This window comes from Asterias rubens, chromosome 18 (genome assembly GCF_902459465.1).
Source record: "Asterias rubens chromosome 18, eAstRub1.3, whole genome shotgun sequence".
NCBI classification, from domain to species: Eukaryota; Metazoa; Echinodermata; class Asteroidea; order Forcipulatida; family Asteriidae; genus Asterias; species Asterias rubens.
This window is the reverse complement of record NC_047079.1, coordinates 8129577-8145537: the sequence shown is the minus strand read 5'-3', so window position 1 is coordinate 8145537 and position 15961 is coordinate 8129577. Positions and strand designations below refer to the sequence as shown.

The 15961-nt window shown below is 36.5% G+C and overlaps 2 protein-coding genes across 3 annotated transcripts; both read right to left on the bottom strand.

Annotated features, from left to right (window-relative positions):
* Positions 1 to 725: 725 nt before the first annotated feature.
* On the bottom strand, positions 726 to 7489 carry LOC117302458 (15-hydroxyprostaglandin dehydrogenase [NAD(+)]-like). 2 transcript variants are annotated; one of them, XM_033786413.1, is made up of 8 exons: positions 7005 to 7489; positions 5569 to 5757; positions 5252 to 5375; positions 4935 to 5041; positions 3976 to 4072; positions 3422 to 3498; positions 3024 to 3178; positions 726 to 2020 (listed from the first exon to the last, which is right to left on the bottom strand). In XM_033786413.1, the coding sequence occupies exons 2-8, from the start codon at positions 5704 to 5706 to the stop codon at positions 1909 to 1911; spliced, it is 810 nt and encodes a 269-aa protein (XP_033642304.1). In that variant the 5' UTR covers positions 5707 to 5757; positions 7005 to 7489; the 3' UTR covers positions 726 to 1908. The 2 variants fall into 2 exon arrangements, with proteins under 2 accessions (XP_033642304.1, XP_033642305.1); XM_033786414.1 differs by having other exon boundaries at positions 5569 to 5733.
* A 279-nt stretch (positions 7490 to 7768) lies between these two features.
* Positions 7769 to 15935, bottom strand: LOC117302401 (adaptin ear-binding coat-associated protein 2-like). The gene is made up of 8 exons (XM_033786336.1): positions 15716 to 15935; positions 14311 to 14411; positions 13449 to 13550; positions 13207 to 13288; positions 12680 to 12794; positions 12071 to 12299; positions 11552 to 11798; positions 7769 to 11158 (listed from the first exon to the last, which is right to left on the bottom strand). The coding sequence occupies exons 1-8, from the start codon at positions 15805 to 15807 to the stop codon at positions 11122 to 11124; spliced, it is 1005 nt and encodes a 334-aa protein (XP_033642227.1). The 5' UTR covers positions 15808 to 15935; the 3' UTR covers positions 7769 to 11121.
* Between the last annotated feature and the right edge of the window lie 26 nt (positions 15936 to 15961).

Genomic DNA, 15961 nt, shown 5'->3' with positions numbered 1-15961 from the left:
GCAACCTAAACTGAAAGCAGAGGGGGGGATGTCTTGCCCTTTTTATGGTTTGCCTCGGTTTGATTGATACTATTGGTTATACAGGAAGAATATTGCAAGGGTTTCTGCCACATCTTGCAAATTTGATGTTGTCAGTCAGCCTTATTTACTGTGTATATGTGCATGCATGTTACAGCACAACACAAAAATCCGGTTTCAAAGTCTTTGGCAAAGATTTTTGAATTGCAAAAACTTAACACAAAATTCTATTTTGAATTCTGTGATCTCTTTTTCTCTTTCGGTATCCCATAACTGCTCAAACCTTTATGGCATTTTTTAGTAAGAATCTTTCTCTATCCAAAAAGAGCCTTAGCATGTAATTAACATCTGAATTATTTTAAGTTTTACTCAAAATTTACAAACAAAGCTTTGAGTAAATGGTGTTTAACATATGACAGGCATTCGTGTTAGGAAGTAAACCAAATTAAAACCTGGTAAAATTGATAGTGTGACATTCTGGCTCCCTATAAGTCTCCATGTTGATGAGCACAGCTGACTTCTTTCTAGTAAAGAACCCTTAAAACAAGGGGATTGTTTTGAAAGAACAAGGGAGTAATTACGACAACTAGCTAGATTGAAACAAAACTGATGCATCCATAAACTAGAAAAAAATTCCTTTTAAGAGAAAGAAATCTTCCTCGGGCAATGTGAGCATATACTTTGCTTAGTACTTCCAAATAGTACACTGTTGTTTTGTGGGTAATTTTATTTATTTAATGAAATAAACATTGTTTTTATCTTTTTCAGCTCGGATTATTTCACTGAACTATTTCTGAAATAAACAAATATAAAAATCTTCGAACGTGTGTTTGCAAGTATGTCAATCTTTCTGTGAACATGTTTCATTTCAATTTACAAACAGCAAAATGTGGCATATAAATGCAACAATCATAAATTCTATAATATGATTATGTAAAGTCAAAATTTATTACATTGATCAATGAGTTACTTATTGATCAATCATACCCGCTTAAGCAGTACAACAACAGGTTCGTGTACTTAGCATCAAATAGTGGTGGGCAGAGAATGTAACATCATATGCAGCATTAGTCATGAGACTTTCATAATAGTAGGGGCATAATAATGGTTTCTGCATTTTAAAGAACATTTCGTGTCCATGCAGAAATATTTGCGTTACCTTCAGTTTTCTTTCTCTTATAATCAATCATTGTGCTCTAAAGTATATACAAGGACTACATTACATTGAAAAGTAAGTACAGCTGATAAACTGAAATTTACTATAGCCAGCTTGTACCTTATAGTTGGTGCAACCATAGAGACATCCTTTTTTCATGATGCAACTAATTAACTTGGCGAGAAACAGTCAATTCAGAAACCCAAATTATTATGGTGTCAACTAATACTTTGAACTTTTTACACACGGCCGATTCATTCATTCAGTGTTATAAAACAAACTTAAAAGAGGCCAGCAAATACTTTATCTGTGCGTGTGTTAGACTGTGCTAAAATGTCATATATTAACGATTAATACTAATGTAATAATACTTTATATTAATTTCGATAAACAAAGAATCATAAAAATAGTTGAGCTATCATTCAGCTTAAAGGCGTTAGTTTATGATCTGAAGATGAAACAGGAAAAGGGATCACTAGAACTGAGCTCAGTCGATGATTGACGTCGATTCGACGAGTTGTTTGACATAATCATACAAAATGTACAGAGACCAATCATTTATATCATGCGATCCTAAACTGTAAAATCCATCAGCACAATGAAAGGAAACAATTCTATAGGGGCCTAACCTCACCAGTGCAATGCAGTGCGTTTTTAGCGATAGCTACTTCTCATTGCAAAGGTAATTACTTATCAACAGAACGTTTTTGGAAACTCCTGAGATGTCTATACGATCACATGATTGGCTGATCTTGCATTCCACCCAACTTGGAGATCTTCATGATTTTGCCAGCCCAAGATTTATCCAGAAGGAGCGTCAGAAACGCATCAGTTACCTCAGACACCCTGGGTATCAAAGAACGCAATATTAAAACAAACACTCATTTTGGGCTTGTCGGCAAACATTTCAAAAGGACTCACTGAAACCATAACCGAAATACGCCCCAATCCCAAATTTAGTTATGCACAAAATGAGCTGGCCTGTCCGATGTAATTGTGTCCGCCATGCAATACTGTCCGCTCCGGACACTTTTGCATATGCAATCGTGTCCGGGGCTTTGCAAAAACCGTCCAGTGGACATGTGCACGACTGTACATTGTAATGTATCTGCGCGCGTAAGTGAGCGTGAATGCGCTGAACCTACGTATCTGCAGCATATGAATATTCGCGTATTTTATGATTGCAGCGAATACCCAACGGCCGAAAAAATACATGTTAATCATGACACATGCACTTAGCTTGTAAAAAAAAATGGCGAACGTGTTCCGTCGACCACGAGCGTTTAATTTAGTGCAAGGGCGGTTTTGCACGGGGCGGACAAAACTGCATTATGCAAAACCGTCCGGTGGCCATTATTGCATATGCAATAATGTCCTCCGGATAGTATTGCATAGAGGACAGTGTTGCATGCGACACCGGCCCCTGACAGTGCACCTTCTGGAGATCTTTGGAAGCAGGCAGTCCTTTGATGAGTGAACCGTATGAGACGCTATATATGAGTGGCTAATATTGAGAGGGGTGGTCAGACGAGAAAAGACTCGAAATGCTTGTGCTTTTTGTCCGTGTTTTATTGAGAGATGTTTAATTACTTAGACCTCTATAATGGGGTTTATTTATGACTAACTCCTGCATCCCAACAAGAAATAGCCACACATAGTTATCAAGTGTGTTTTATAAACAATAGGGTTAACATTCCTGTAAAGTATATAATTTGTTTCTAAATACAAAGCTGTTAGTGAAATGAAGCTTAGAATAATATGTTGAACCAGCTGATTTCACTTTCATACAGTAAACCAGACATTAAGGGGGACAGAGGGGGAATTCTTAGAATCGCATAAACAAACTCACTGCAATATTCCTGCTTTCTGTTGAATTCCCTTTGCGAGTGCACGATCTGATTCAGTCCTCAGTATAACATTATCTTCATGTATCATCGCGGTATCTACAAAAGATGGGCACAATACACCGATTGTAACACCAGATGCCTTGGTAGTAGGGTGTGCCTGAAGATAAAGTGGGAACATTAGGAATCACAAAACTTGGGTTCTCTTTAGATTTTATGTTTTTATTTTGCAGTTTCAATTTGTTTCGATGTAAACAGTCGAGTAATAACATCTCCAGACGATTTTTTGGGGGTACAATTAACTTCTAAAATGGCTCTTAAGTCTCAAACAACGAGGAATTACGATTGTTATGGCATTAAGACAACGAAGGACATATCATTTTTTAAAATCTGAAATACTCACCATGATTGATTTAGATAAACCGATAACGGCATGTTTAGTAGCTGCATATGTCGGCATGTAGGGAATAGGAATCAGACCTGATGTAGAAAACGGACCATTAAATGATGAAAAACGTCACCGGGGATTAGACTGGACTACTACTTTAGCTTATAGGGGATATTATGAACAAATCAACATAAATCGTTTCCAGAAGGCCAATAATGTGCATTTTATTTCCTACTAAAAAACATGTTTGAAGATTCGCGGAAACTCAATCCATTTCAATTGGCTATAGGTATTATATAGTGCTGCAACGAGCAGGAAGTTCTGTGAAAAAGAATGTTTTTAAACACGGAGCAACTCCTCTAGAAAATTAGTCGAAGTTGTTTTCAATCCTCAACAGAAAACCAAACGTTTATAAGTAACTGAACCTAATTGGACCTGTGCAGAAAAACACAATAGCGATACAACATTCTAGAAATTAAATCAAATACAATATACAACAAGATATTAAATTATTATGTTTTGGATTTGGGAACCTGTTAATATTCAAAACAATGTTTTAAATTACTAACCTGCCAAAGACGAAATGTTGATAATAGTACCGCCGTCCCCACCTTCACTCAGACTCATGTGTTTGAGTGCAGTGTATGTGCCTGACAAAGTTCCTTTCTATATAAAGTACAAATTAAAGTCACCTGATAGTGGTATTTTTTCAAAATAAAGCTTTTGTCACTAATATATGTGTTTTGATAAGTGGAATGTGAATAAACAGTTAGCTAAGGTTTTAAAAAATCAGTTCTTATGTTATTTACAAATTTAAGAGTAGACCCCGACCCGAGAGGGCGCTGTTCGTGACGTCAATCGAGGCAGACTTTGCCTGTAATGCTGAATGCTGAATGCAGAAAAACACTTTTTGAAACGTACCAACTCACGACTTGGACGTACGTGTACTTTGCACGTGTGTTTACTATACGCATTGCAGGCAAAGTCTGCCTCGATTGGCGTCACAAAAGGGGTAGGCGGAGTCAGCCCCCAAACAACTTTATATATTTTTTAAACATTTACTAAGCATATACTCTTATGGTTGAAAGAAAAAAAAATTATATTTCCAGGTGACTTTAAGTAACAATGTATTATTATGGTAGACGATTCGATAACAGCAAAACAACAGTAAGAAAAGTTCCGGAAGCCGGAAAGAATGGATGTAAGTTCAACTGTGTAAAAGGAATACAACGCAGGTTTGGCCTACTTAGGAAGACACTCAAGGTTGAGTTAGGGACAGATCCAAGAGATTATGAGACAGTTTTGATCTTTCAGAATAACTCCACCCAGTGCCTTAACTCAGATATATATAATTGGCGTAGCTCTAACATATAATTCTTTTCTCGTTTAGTAAATGAATATGGTAGAATGATGTCTGAATTGTGTAAAATGTTAGCCTCAAATGTATCAACAATTTTGGCAATCGTTTTTTTTATTTTTAGATCTTAAACAATTACATGCATTCTGAGATGTATTAGGACATACTCACCACATTTACGTCCACACACAGTCGCCAGTTTTGTTCGTTCTGTACACCAGCGTTATTCACTAACAGATTGACGGTACCAAACTTTGTCTTGGTCTCCGTGAAAGCAGCTGGAATGGTAAAACAAAACAAAATACTCAAAATGACGGAAACACACTCTTGTTTAGAGGGAAAATCGGCGCAAATGAGAAGTTCAGTCAATAATTGTTTTAATCAGTTTAACCGATAAGGAGTGACGGTTAAAACGTTAGTTTGATGTTGTTTATTTACTTATTTCTTTATTATGCATTTTTTTCAGTCCAGAATGTTGTTATATTCACCTTCTATGTCAGATTCCGATGTGACGTTACATTTGACGAATATTACTTTTTCCTCCCCAAACTTCTTGAACTCTTCCAGTGTTTCCTTTCCTTTTGATTCGTTGATATCTGCTAAACAAACGCCCTAAACGAAAATAAATGAGGATGAAATATCAGAATTGCGCAGCTGTTTCTTTCTTAATGGCCCGGCACTGTATCAAGTTTTTCCAAAGATAAAGTTTCATATTTTTCGACAACTTTGTACCACCTTTATAACAAGTAAGCCTGCGGATATATAACACCGACTTTTTTTTTTTTTGGGGGGGGGGGGGAATTACCTTGACACCTTTCTGAAGCATGACTTCAGCAAACGCCTTCCCCAGCCCCTCAGCAGATCCCGTTACGATGGCCACAATGTCGGGGTCGAAGTGTGCCGTCGCCAGGTCGAATGTCGAACCGTTATTTGTGCTCGCCATCTTGCTCTTGAGAATTATACGGTTGATCTAGAAGATGTAGTAAATTTTCCACTGAGAGACACATACGGTAGTTTTATTAATCGGGGGGGGGGGGGGTAAGTGACATTGTAAGTTTTTAAACGTTAACTCAAACACTCAATAAAAAGACTTCTGTACAGTTGACCTCATTGAAAGGCCGATGCGATCTCACCGCACCCACACAAACAAGAACGGAAATTACACCTTTCGTTTTTAAGAAAACAATAAAGAATGTTTTGGACACAGAAGTCTTAATGTCTTACTTTGAAATATGATTATTACTCATAAGATGAATGCAAATGGTCCATAATACGATCCTTGCGAAGAATTGTTAAAACCGAAACGTACCGAAATCTTCAGCCAAAAAAATAAATCTACTATTCCCTGTCACCAAGCGTTAGATGTACCACTAGGGCGGGGCATGCCCTCGGTTGCTAAAAATGTAGGCCTTAAAGGCAACATGGTGACATCTATTAATTTCATTTGAGGTGAGGAGTTCGACGCAACACTTCAATCGGTTTCCTCAAGAGTCAAAGGAAACAATTGACTATAATATTATGCATTTAAGAGTTTAATTAAGAATGTTTTTATATTCTATGCTGTCTTTGATCTAAAACGGGAATAACTTTTCTTTTTTGCATCAAGTTGACATCTTTTCATAGTGAATTGAACTGAACACCAAATGCTTAAGAGTCTATAAACAATGGATGTTAAATAGAACTGTGGAGAATTTGTAGGCCTTTTTACATGAGATGAGTGATAGTTCACAAACTGCCTCTGTAGCTTTCGTGTCAAAAACGGGTCCAAGATCAGTGTTGGTTCATTTGTGACAGTGACAACTATAAATGGCGCTCCTAGTGACAGCAATCTTATTGGCCTTTGGGAAATGGGCACATGCACTGTTTGGTTCGAGTCATACACAGAAACTAGGTGCAGTCGACATTGTTATTAATAGAATAATATTAAGCCTTGACATTTTAAGGCTTCAACTTTACGACCGCCCCCGCTGATCGAAAATTCCACAGCTGATTGATTCCACACAAAACACAATCTAGATGATCACTGTTACGTCTAAAGAACATGAGTTATAACACCGAGTAAATTTGTACCTATATGTATGCATGGAGGTATAGATGATAAAAAAGTTCCATGATATATAGGTGAACGAATATTTATTGTCATTACGGCCCAATGGTGGTCCAAAAAGCAAAAGTTATTAATGGAGAAAAGACAAAACTCATGCAGAGAAGAACATGATAACGTATTGTATCCAAACTCACCAACCAAATCTTGTCAAGTGCGGACCTTAGATGGTAACCTCCAGGGTGTTGACTGTGTGGGATCGTGGGATGATAGGAGTTTTAAACTGACACCGTGTCGTGGATGACCAAGCCCATGCACCCGATGAACAGGTTACGCAATGATGTATACAGTGCGGCTTTGTGTCTATCAAAAAGAGGCTGAACCGGGAAGCAATGCTAAATAGTTTAGCGGTAATTTAACATACCTTTCGCACTGCATTGAACGGGAGGTCACTTTAACCGACCGTACATACAGACCCGCGGAAATCCTCCACCCTACTCAGCACTAACTTCCTTTGATATCTGTTCAAGGTCCAATTCTGAACAGTGGAGGTAACCCAACACTAACAGCGCTGTGGTTTGAAACAACCACATAAGCTGGATTTGATCTGTATATGTTTAGTTCGCCATTATTGACTTTGCAACTCAGATTCAGAACAAAAAGTCATTGAGCTATGCCATATACAAACTGCGGCAACACTAATACAATCATCATACGCAAGCAGAACCATTCCTATACCTCCGGTTATACCATTGTGAAATCGCCATGCCTAGGTTTGTGTCATGATGCCCTCTTTGAACTTTCCCGTTTAATTTACAAATAGTACGGAGAGCTATTTTATTTGTAAAATAGCGATCTAAAAGTTTCCTTGAGTTGCAAATAAGTTATTTAGAAAATATTGTCAGACGGTTTACTCAATGATATAACAGATTCAAAGAAATGACGAAGCATTACCCAAATCTCACGTTGTCAAACGTTTATTTATCATCATCATGTGTGTACCTATCCATTTACCATAATTATTCTTTGTACAAGTTAAATAATATCTCTGTAATATAGTGCAGTAATATTTTATCATCATTATCATGGAGTGAGGTATATCCTTATACAAAGAGTCACCACCAAACTGAGACCATGATCCTAATTCTTGGATGATATTACATCCCTTTTTGAACCACACGGTGGACCTAGTGGATGTGCTTACATGCACATAGCCTTCATCACAACCACCAGAGCTAAACCAATTAGGTCAAGGCTCGGTCCATCACTTTCAAGCCACAAGCAGAAAACGCGACCAGCCTACGTCAATACCCTCAGTGTTTAAATTGTGGATCTCAAAGATATAGCAAATAATGTGTTTGGAAATGTTGATAATACACTGCGCTGAAATCGGAACACGATAGTCACTCTTCATACAAAGACTATATAAACACGTGACTGGTCAACTTAGAGTACTGGTTAATAAACCTAACATAAATTTACACTATTCTGGTTTTGTGAATTATACATCAGGAAAATGATCATTCCCTTGTTATAAAAAAAAAATCACATTAGTTATACAGATCTTTATCCCCAAACTAAACATCATTTATTGTATTATAAACCTTAACATGAAATTGGGAATCGCATCACTTATTGAAACCATTCCATGGACCCATATGAAGTGCATTAATGTATATAAGCTCAATACCAGGGTAACAGTGAGTCTTGATGTAAAGAACGGGAAAAAGAGACAGGGAAACAAACAATAAAAAACTACATGTATATTACATTTTTCATTAATTTGTTGCCATCAATTTGTTGTCAAAATATTCATTCAGCGATCCAAATTTACAAACTGAATAAAAAATAAAAAATGTTTCCTCAAATTAAAGACTTCATTTACACATTCTTCACAGATCCCCATCATGTTTCATAAACAACCATTTAAGTGGTCACCAATCCACAAGAAAGGCATTTTAAGATTCAAGGAGCTTGTAAACATTTCTATTATCTGGCCACAATATTGTTATTTTATAAACGTCAGTACCAATCTTTATTATTCATTTGATTTAAAACGGTTAACCAAGAAACAAATGAAGGGGAACGTACAAAATTTCATGTAGTTGTTCGTCTGAAACTTAAAAGACTTGTCTCGTTGAAACAAAGCACCAAACACACACACACAAATATTATATTTGATGTGAGATCGGCACAATGCCCCACCATGCGCAGTTCACACTAAACTCAAATGAGAGCTTTTGATAACCAACATAATTGCACAAAACTGTTAACAGGATATGAACCCTATTTTAATCAACAATCTTCCTTTCTGTTCTGGTAATTCTTATAAATTAACCTAAGATCTTTTTCTGCGAAGCAAACATTTCTTGGTGCTTCAAATGTGAGATGAGCTTCTGCAATAGAAAGACCCGTCAATTTACATCGTAAAACATCTAGGCCTATACTATTTTCTTGATCGATGAAACACTTATTTAAAAAAAATTCATAAAAATCAACAAGCACCATCACCAACCCAAAGCAAATCACAAAACGTCTACCATAGATTGTAAGAGTTTGAGACTGCACTAATAATTGTCTCATCTACTTGTAGTTTTCAGTAAGGTGTGTTCATCATAAGATGAAAAAGTTACACAACAAATAACCCAACAACATTTTGTTTGGACAGAGCGACACGGTATAATAGTTTTTAGTGTAGTTGAATTAGATTTCTTCACTGCTCTGTATCTGTGAAAAGAATATTGTTAATAAAAACTAATTGTACAGGCTTATAATTATAGCTGATGATAAGGTTGGGGAGGTTTTCCCATCCGCATAAAACCTTTATACCTTAAAATCATTCCCTCCTTTAAAAACATTTCATTAAAGGAGAATTAGACCGCTGAAATGTTCCCCAAACTACAGTTGAAACGCGACAGAACATCTACACGCTTCACATTTTTGCTTTTATTCAAGAAAACTTGTTCAAATGTTTTAGGGACTGACCCTACAAGTTACAAGACAAATTAGAAATGAGTATAAATATATTCAACTGTATACTTGTAAGGAAAGCATTTCTCTCAAAATAAGACATTTTACCTAAATTTCTGTCCATTTTGGAATGTGATTAACATGTAGTTTAATTGTGATGTAAAGGGATGACATCTTAAATGAATCATAGAGGTATGTCTACCTCCATGATTGAATGAAATCCATCAATTCCTCTTAAATACAGAACAAAAACCATGTACATGTACCAATCTCTAACATTAACCTTCTTCTTTGGTTTGTTTTCCATGTAAACATTTAGGAAACAGATGGGAGGCCGGAAGAAGTAATTATTATGGAAAGTGATATTTGTTATCAATAACATTGTGGGGTCCTTAACTTCTACAATTTAGGCAATAAGATTTGAAATAATCATTTGAATTGAACACAAATTGATTAGAGAGAACAATTGTGCCACTTAATAATGTATCAGACCTGTCCAGTAAAAAATGCACATAACTTGTTGTTATGAAAACATGACATTACTATATTAAACACTTGATAATAGGCAACTGTCGACATTATTTACAAATAGTTATTACATTGCCAGGGTTTTGCTTTGTAATAATACAACTTGAAACAAGTACTTGCATTATGGGATATTGGGGGAAGAAAGTACACATGAATGACATGAACTTACTGAATGTTTTGACATCTATTCTCTACTTTTCCTTTCGATGCATATATCAATCATAACAAGGTACTTTCGTTCCTCACTATTCAGTGTACATGTACTTGTATTTATTATCTCTGCGGAATGCGTGATGAATTGTAATGACAATAATCATTTGTTGATATTAAATGTATGTCAGTATGTTTAGATGCATTAATCGGTTTAATACACATTGATACATCTACCTCTCACATCATATTGCCTTTAGTTCTTGAGAAATATACACTGTAGGGGATGGAACACAAGGCCTTCACTGCTTTTGTTTATTATTGAAATGCTTTTTTCAGACTTTTTGTATATGTATATTTATTAATATATTTATTTGTTGGGGAGGAGTGGAGGCTGTTAAAACCTAATGATACGATGGATGCAAATTACAAAGCCTGCTTTGCAGTATTTCATTACCATACTTACTACAACATCGATAGTTAGTCAGAACGACTAGTTAGTCAAAACAACTAATGTTGGATGAGAAAGCTGGTTTCTATGGTGATTCAGCTGATTAAGCACCTCAGCCAATCGTCTAGCAGGAATGACTACATGGATGTGAACGGGATGGTGTTATTGGTTGCTTTAGCTCAATCTTTAAGTATGATGAATCTGATTGGATGTTCTCAGAATGTTACCCAGCTATTCTTAGCACCTCCGGATCTAAACAGAATAAGAACATTATGATGTGAAATTTGAAGAATTCTCATTGCTTTTATTTTGTTCCAATATTCTTAAAATGATAAAGATTCAATCCATTCAAACCTTGGACATTCAAAACCTAAACTTCCGGTTTGTCATAATAAGCAGCACAATGCAAACTATGGATTCTGATGAAAAACAATCAAAGCAAATTGAGGATGTGTTTGTTAAACTGATAATTCTTTTCACAATAACAAACAACCATAGACAAAATTCAGTGTAAAAAGAAATTCAAATCCTACCTGTCATAAAAGATAGAATAACTTTCAAACAAAAGCTGGTTATTGGTTATGTATGGGTTAACTTACATGTTAGGTTTTAGCTTGTTAACAACAAATAAAAGACAACACTTACTGGGCACTCGTAAAATCCCCCCAGTCTGTTGATGCTTGTTGGGTTTGCTGTGCCATAGGCTGTGCCATAGGTTGTGCCATAGGTTGCGCCATAGGTTGTGCCATGGGTGGCGCCATGGGTTGTACCATGGGTTGTACCATGGGTTGTGTCATGGGTTGTGTCATTGGCTGTGCTGAAGCTTGTGGCATTCCTGGGGCTCCAAACCCCCCTAATAAGTCGAGACTTGACTGCACTTGATTATTGCCACCTGGTGGAGATGATTATAGTGGAATAATACATTAAAACAATGATCAGTGGGAATGGCTTAACCCAACACTCAACCCATATATAATATATCTTCAATGCTAAATCAATGCACATAATTGGATTCTGGTAAGATTAGAATTCAGAATTCTGATAAGACTGGGACAATCTCCATCAAAATCATTTTTATGGTAAGTAAGTTTAGAGATTTCTGGGGTGGTTAGGGTTTATGAATTAGTTTGTCTTAAGTTAATAAGAGGATAAAATGCTATTTACCGAAAATGCCAAAGTTGTTATTAGGTTGTTGTAGTACATTTGGCTGTTGTTGCTGCTGCTGGGTAAATATGCCCATTGAACTCTGACCTCCAGACTGGGTACCTATTGCACCAGGAGCGGGTTGTATGGGTGGTTTAACACCTCCAGGGGGTGGGGGAAGAAGACCTGGTGCAGCAATCCCACCCCCTGTGCTCCTTGGTCTAGATGATGATGTTCCTGTTTTCTTACCCTACGATGAAGAGAAAGGAACAAATTTGAAAGATGAGTTATTAGCTAGCCCTGCGTGAACCCATTTTTCTGGGTTCTTCAATATCCCAATATATTTCCTAGTTTGCAGAGATTGTAACACCAATCAAATAGCGATTATAGCAAGTTTGTAGTTTGCTCAAGGACACAGGCTCTGACTAGTTGGTGGACTGAAATAAAAACCACAAATTTGTCCACAGTAATTCCCTTGGTTATTTTACATGCTGAACTTTTTAACCCAACATTAGTACACAGGACATATTACAGCTTATAATCCAATCTGAACAACAAAGACATTTTGCTGACAGTAAGCTCTGCAGTGCACAAGAACAGAATGGCCTTAACTCGAGCTAACTTCCTCACCCCAATATTTATTTTAATAGTCTGTCCCTCCTTGAAGCCCAAGTCCAGCTTTGGGCCCGGGTTCGTCTCTGCATTCTTTTCTTGTTCTTCAATCTCTTTAGACTGCTTTAGCCATCTGCGAAACAAGGAATATAAAGATATTATATTTGTATTGAACCAGGGTGATCCAATCAGTATTTTAATAAACTATACTCCCGATGGGTTATGGATATTCAATTCTGTCTTCTAATGGTCAACATGCAAAAAAGAATTTCATTTGTATAACATGGAAACCACCTTTTGAGAATTGCAAATAAACATACAATAGAAAACGGTCAGGTTGTTTTTGTAATAGAGTGGCGTAGGCTAGCAAGTCATTAAAGTTGCCTTCCGAGTATGGTCGTCTTGTCCTTTCTTTCATTTAAAAGGTACAAGTTTACAATGTGAAAAGAGGAGTTCCTACATCTTTTTTTTTACAAATTCAAAATCAGAACAGATGAAAACTTTTGGGAAGCAGGTAAGTGGATGGTGAAAAAAAAGATTTTTACTTGAAGTGATCTTGAAGAGCAACGTTGAAGTCGAATGAGTCTCCTCGGTCTGTGAAACCAATACCAACAAAAGCCTTACGACCTGTAAAGGAACCAAATAAAACAGCAATGAGTATTCTATTCTATAGCGACAATGCACATCATACCACATACATGTATGTTTTACTTGTGGATAATTTGATATTTCTATTAAAAAAGAATTGTGCCTGAAACTAAAATGCCCTTAGATTGAGAGTACACACCTGAATCTGATATTCTGATGACAAAGTATCGACTGGAATCTAGCACTGCCTCCACTGCTATACTAGGAAATTGCTCCACTGGTGCCTCAGCAAACAGTTCACCTAAAATAATATAGGGGAATTTCAAAAAGAATTACTGAAATAAGGATCCACTGGACTCTTCATGAAGGCCTCACCCTACATGTAGGCTATACTACCAGGCTCTATTGTTTGTTTAATTCAATTAATTTGTCCATGCAAGTTTGCCCCAAACAAGGCTAAAAGCCACTCTTGTAAAGGGGCTACAAAAAGAACAAATTTTACATGAATATACCAGAACATGCTAAATCCCCTTCTTAAACTCTCTAGATTGTAGGATGGGAAGGGTTCAAACATTTACCAGGCAAGAAGTTCTAAAGAGATGTATAAGGGAACAGCTCGCTGGCTTGGCTTTTGTTCTACATCTCAACGAGAGAGTGTTGGTTTAGAACAAGAAGAATAGCTCAATGAAAATCCTTGGTGTCTATGAGGACAAACTGGCCGACTGGGCCCATAATTATTGTTTTGTCTTGGTGTTCCTATATTTTGTAGTAAGTCTTTTGTGGCTCTTGTTTGTGCTTTTACTTAATATTTTTAACATATTATTCTTATTTTGTAATTCCAAGTCAATCGGTCCTTTGGCCATGACTTTAACATACCAATAAAATAAAATAAACAAATGATAGGGTTCCAAATCTACAAAGCCTGATTTAAAATTAAATGCAAAATCCCCCTAGAAAGTCTTGCAATAAAAATGAGGGAAGAAATATCCATGCTGATGAAATTTAAATAACCTGGTCTTACAATGTACATTGTAACAAATCCTTACACTAGGAAAGTTTACCTGTTGTTTTGTCTTCAAGTTTAATAACGCAATCTTTTCCTCTGGCCACAATCCGTAGTCTCCCAATCCATTCTGGGCTATCTAATTTCCATTCTGAGGCCCTAAAAGATGAAATAATTTGATTGTTCAAGTTGATGATTAAAAATCCCTGTATTGTGTTTTAATGTCAAATTAATGCCACAAAATCAAACTAATGGAAGGTGTAGTTGCGATAACATAACCTCCTCCCGATGGTGAAGCCGGAGAGGGAGAGGGTTATGTTATCGCAACTATGGAAGGTTGGGTTTCAAAATGTTTTGTTACTGTAAATCCATGTTTATTTAATTACTACACACACACCTTATAATAAACACAGGTGTCACAGCTTACACAGGCCACAGCACAGGGCCTAGGTTTCTAGACTTTGCTGGCTAAACAAAAACCACCAGACAATTAACATTTGAAACAAACAAGTTGAGACTGTGTTACTGTTACTTATTATTTATATTATCAATAGTATTATTAAATATTCATAAATACCCCAGACAGTTTCTCTACTCCTATTGGTGGAGAGCGCGTTACATGGGTGTGCATAAACCTTTTGTTAATGACCTGTAAAAAGTGTTAATTAATGAGCGTGACACGCGACCTTGCACCTGTTCTTATACATGTATTGACAGTTTCTTCATTCCTATTGGTCGAGAGCAACGGCTGCAACATCACGCGATACGCGCAACGCCCACAGCATTCCCTTATAAGGAGTTGTTTATGCGAGGGCAGCGGACAGCTCTACCATTTCATAGCTGGAGGGGTGTTGTGATGAAAGAAATCATTTAACAATTATAATCTTTGCATTTATTTTACTTGACCAAAAAGTGATTATGTTTTTGACCGAAAATTTATTTATGAATGGGAATCAAAAATGTGTTGAATCGGATTTCAACTAGTGGTTCTTTTATAATTTACCTCGACTTCGTCTCGGTAAATTATCAAGAACCAGGCCTCGATGGGGATTAAACCACTAGTTGAAAACCTCTTCACCACACATTGATTCCTTTGCTTTATTAAACAACCTTTTCATCATGTACTTAGTGTATCGTCATTCCAGAGCCCCAAATCATGTGTCACGACCCCCCCCCCCCCCCCTTCTCTGTCTGGGAATGGATGTTGATCAGAACAGAAGTTCTATAATAATCACATTCTACAATGACTACATTGCATTGTTTAATAAAAGTATGCAAGCAACTATTGAACTACAACTTACAGACTGATGTTAAATAGAGAGCCATGTAAAAACAAGCAGCCCAACAACAAACAACTTACAATACAAGTGGGCTTAATTAATTATAACAAATAATACAATACAAAATGGAAAATTAGTAGGAATTTAGGAATTGGCAGCCGTAATTAAATTTTAAAAACTTACCTAAATCCCCGATTTGATGATCTTGCTGGTATTTTTGTAAAGACCTGCACCTCCGGCTTAACACACAAAACACTCTCGTATTCTAAAGACATTTTGTTTTACAAAATAAGTTTCAGGGGATGGAATTTATAAACGATAATTAAATAAAAACAACTGACAAGCAGTTTAGTCAGTAGACGTAGACTAAACACACACACACGTCATTGAGACGTAATGTACAATATCATGTACACACTTTCACGCTGA